This window comes from Clytia hemisphaerica, unplaced genomic scaffold (assembly GCF_902728285.1).
Source record: "Clytia hemisphaerica strain Z4C2 unplaced genomic scaffold, Clytia hemisphaerica genome assembly, whole genome shotgun sequence".
In the NCBI taxonomy this organism is placed as follows: domain Eukaryota; kingdom Metazoa; phylum Cnidaria; class Hydrozoa; order Leptothecata; family Clytiidae; genus Clytia; species Clytia hemisphaerica.
Window position 1 is genome coordinate 154,864 of NW_027104376.1, and position 4,096 is coordinate 158,959.

Consider the following 4,096-nt stretch of genomic DNA (forward strand, 5'->3'; position numbering starts at 1 on the left):
TCGATTGAAAATATGGTTTTGGACAAAAATTTCTTTTCGGATAATGATTCTCTGGCATCTTTGATATTTACTTATAGTGATGATGAGTGAAATTTTAGATCTTTTACATTTTTTTATTTATTTTTTAATTTTATAAACAAAGAATTTTTTATTTGAAACAAGAAATAAGCTCGATTTGATTAAGAAAATTTTCAAAAAAAAATTTTTTACACAAAATATCTCATAATTTTTCAAACTGCTGTGGTCCAATCTTGGATTTCAGCCGTTCTGCCTTCAAATGCTTTATCATATTAAAATAATTCTAAAATGTTAAGATTGGTCTTGAGGTAATTTGAAAGGTCCTAAGTTTTCTTTAGTTTATTAATTTGTTCTTGTAAATTATTGACTAATGAAAGGAGACGTTCTCTTGTAGCACTTGTATCGGTTTCGAGTTCATCACTATCAGAGTCAGAATCGTCACTTTCAGAGTCCGATTCTTCACTCTCAACGTCAGTTTCCTCGTCGATTTCCTCCTCTTCCTCGTCGTCAAATACATAAATGTTTTCCTTCAATTCACGACGTTTTCTGGAAACCCATGTCATAAAATTATCATTTAAACAAGACAAAATTCGCTTGTTGAATTTACCAAATGATTCGTATTCTCTGCCAGCTTTTCTCTCGAATGTGGCATCGGCAACATATGCAAGTGAAAGTTTCTTGATGTCTTTAGCTGAAGCTTTTGCTCTTTTAGATCCTCGTATTTCTTTAATTTGCAATGTGTCCTCGAAATTTTTGACTATTTTTTGTAGATTTTTAATTGAAAAGGCTATTCTCTTAGCATTTTCTTTGTTTAAACTGCTATGTAAAGGTTTTAAAAGTCCTTTCAAAAATCTGTTCAGATGCTCAAGATGTAAGTCGCGTGATATGTTTCGACCACGAAAACCATGGGTATTAACAAATCTGCCCCAAATTAACTTGAATGCCTTTTCAGGCTTGTTTTCTATGGTTGTAAGTAAATTCAATATTGCGAGTCCATATTTATGATGTCTTGTCGCCTTGAAGTAAAGAAGGACTATTTTGTACGAATTCATTAATTGCTCTCCGTCTCCTTCTCTAATTTCATCGTGAATGTTTCTGAGCAATAAATTCGTGGTTAGTAATGCTTCTTGGTAATTCATCACGTAGTCCTGGTTTGAATTATCTTCCACATTAGAATCCCTGAACAAAGAAATGAAAATTATCAAACTTTTTTTGATTATTTTTTCTAAGTTTGATCTTGTACAATCGAAGAGGGGTTACAATAGCTGTAAAATATTTTTATATTATGAGAAAAGTTTTTAGTGATCAAATCAAACAATATAATTATCATTATTATCTATTGAACAGAGGCTGCAGAAAAAAATTCTAACTGACACAGATAAAGTTCTATGAGACTCACCGATAAAAAGAATGTATCATTTGTTCGTGAAGATTTCGCTCTTGTTCGTTTTGGAAGGGTTGATGATTGCATTTAATGCAAAAGAAAAAACGTGCTTTTGGTTTTTCTGGGTCAGTTGAAGGTCGTTCTTTTTCTTTTTCGGTTTGATATATAACGGTGAAGCTTAAAGAAAAAACGAGTGTTGATTATACATATATTTCAGCAGAGCTTCAAATCCGAGTCCAAAATGGATACACCTTTTTCTAAGCATTTAGAGTTTGTTTTAGTTATGCTTAGCCATAATTTTTCATAGGTTTAGATTTATACTTATCATAAGCTCACTTTTCCGAATAAATCCCATTTTGCTACAGATTTTAATAAAAACCAGATTTCTTAATTCGAGAAGAGAAACGACGAAAAAATATCACGATAAAATACGCTTGCTTTATAATGGACATAAAACAGGTGAATAAGAATAGAATTTCGATTAGTACAGTACTAGGAGCTTTCAGATGATGACAATTCTCTATCCTTACTTTTCGACAATGTATCGCGCAATTTTCTGTACGTATTCTTGTATCATTTCTGGTTTTCCATTTTTTATTTCATCTGGTATCGGGTCATCTAGAAAGAAAATTGTTATCTTTATTCGAACAATATAATTTTTTTATATATAACACTTTAGGATAAATCAACCGTTAGCGATTTCAGAAGGCAAAATAAAAATCTTTTAAGTTCTTACAAAGAAAGTATAATACCTTCAAAATTTTTCATGTTTAAATAACTCATCGTTATTGCTGCAATTTGACCATCAAGGTCTTTATCGGTGTACTCTGTGTAAGCGTTCATTGCCTTGTGTGGCCCTTTTTTGGCGTTTGAAGTCTTCATCACGTTCATCGCCCACGTCACAGTCCCGTGCTCTTATCCAGAGTTTCTAACTCTAAATAGCTTGTCCTTGACCTACATTGTGTCCGGAAAAAAGTGTAAAAAATTTATATAAAGTAAACTCCCTAAAACTCATATCTTTTTTAATGAGGTATTTCGAATTTCTGTGCTGTGGTAATTAAGTAAAATACCATGAGGCAGTTTTGAGAATTTTATTTAATATAAATTTTAGTAAACTTTTTTACGGATACACTGTGTAAGATTTAAGTTCAAGAATGAGCATTAAAACTTTTCCATTTAAAAGTTTTCATTGATTTTATAGATAACTCTCTCGATATCGGTAAGACCATCTAGTACAGCGCGAATGAAGTTGATAGCCCGTTCGTAGGTTAGATAATCTCCATCAAATCTTATAGCTCTCAAGATCTAAAGTCAAGAGAAAATATTAAGAAGTTTTTGTTATCGCCATGGTGCATTTTGGCTAACTTCAAAGGCAATATTCTATACATACTGAAAATTATCTCGACTACAGTTCACATGAGGACAGTTCTAAACAATTTTACGACGGTTAGTTATGTAAGTAACTCGAAATCCATAAATGTAAGGAATGAAAATCACATACCTGTCTTTTGTCATCATTCACAATCATGGGAACATATTTCTCTTGAATTTCTCTCAAAATTCTAGCGATACCAGATGATGTATTTTCATTTTCAAAGATAAGTCCGAGAGGGATGACAGTTGATTTTTGAGACATCTCCTTAACGAACGGATGGTCTATATGGCGTGAAATGTGTTTTTTTAATGGATCAAAAGCAGGCAAATACGAAACAATTGACTTCACCACGAGGAAAACGAACTCTTCTTTGACTCGCTGACAAGTTTCTGTGTTTGGTAGTACGCCAAATTGAGTGTAAAATTCCTCTGGTCGCGGATCTTAAACAAAAATATTAAGAAATAATCCATTAAGATTATTTAAAAAATCTGATCTATTAAAATCCCAAACTTACTAATTTTCATATTTTTAAATAGTCAGCGATACATGCCCTGTGAAGAAAGAATTCGGTCTTTAATAGCGATATTATGGAACCAGTGATGATCTTCATTTGTTTGATCATTTCCTTGGTGTCTTGCTTCGACCTTGATATCCAGATTATCTGAATAGGATTTTAATTTAGTTTTCATTGGATTATGAATGAATAAAAAATTATAGCAGTCGAATTAGCTTATCCTTAATAGAATTTCACCCAATATCGCAAACTACCATCCAATTAAGAGTTTCTGAATTTAGAAATTAATTGGCATTAACAGAAAGTCTTACTGTGTATTCGACGGTCGCCGGTTCCTCTTCAGGGATCGTTTCCAAGGTCATTTTCCATTCCTTCACTTCATCGTCGAAACCAACCGCGAGCTCCTTATTCTTTTTCAAGGCAGTTCTGTAAGAGTTTGTCATGCATAGCCTGTTGAACCACTTAAAGCATTTTTTCTTGATGCCAGATGCAAAAAAGAGCTGATCATTGCGATGGCATATCACGTTCGCTCGAGAATCGAAGAGTCTTGCCTTAAAAAGCAATCCCACAAATAATGTCCGAGCTCCAACATGTCTGAAAAATCAAATGAAGAATTCCAAAGATATGAAATAATTCAAAAGTATTTAATTCAATTCTTCTGAAATAAAACTGTTAGAGACATAGAAACTTTATTTCATCGTGATCATACAATCGTATTGTTATCTCTATTCTCTCCTATCAACAATCAGATTAACATTTGAAATAATATAAAAGGTAAAAGGTTTACTTGTATGGAGCATTAACG

At 32.4% G+C, this 4,096-nt stretch overlaps 1 protein-coding gene and 1 long non-coding RNA gene across 2 annotated transcripts; both read right to left on the reverse strand.

Moving 5' to 3' along the window:
• Positions 1 to 225: 225 nt before the first annotated feature.
• Positions 226 to 1,476, reverse strand: LOC136818852 (kinesin-like protein KIF21A). The gene is made up of 2 exons (XM_067075082.1): positions 1,418 to 1,476; positions 226 to 1,197 (listed from the first exon to the last, which is right to left on the reverse strand). The coding sequence occupies exons 1-2, from the start codon at positions 1,435 to 1,437 to the stop codon at positions 342 to 344; spliced, it is 876 nt and encodes a 291-aa protein (XP_066931183.1). The 5' UTR covers positions 1,438 to 1,476; the 3' UTR covers positions 226 to 341.
• Positions 1,477 to 1,514: 38 nt separating this feature from the next.
• Positions 1,515 to 2,332, reverse strand: LOC136818860 (uncharacterized). The gene is made up of 3 exons (XR_010848374.1): positions 2,155 to 2,332; positions 1,933 to 2,020; positions 1,515 to 1,579 (listed from the first exon to the last, which is right to left on the reverse strand). It is a non-coding gene; the product is annotated as an uncharacterized lncRNA (long non-coding RNA).
• Between the last annotated feature and the right edge of the window lie 1,764 nt (positions 2,333 to 4,096).

Excerpts from the sequence above, each read along its gene's own strand:
- LOC136818852 (XM_067075082.1), bottom strand. The coding sequence starts at position 1,437 with ATGATACATTCTTTTTATCG. Across the intron at positions 1,198-1,417 it reads ATGATACATTCTTTTTATCG|GGATTCTAATGTGGAAGATA; the intron begins GTGAGTCTCATA and ends TTCTTTGTTCAG.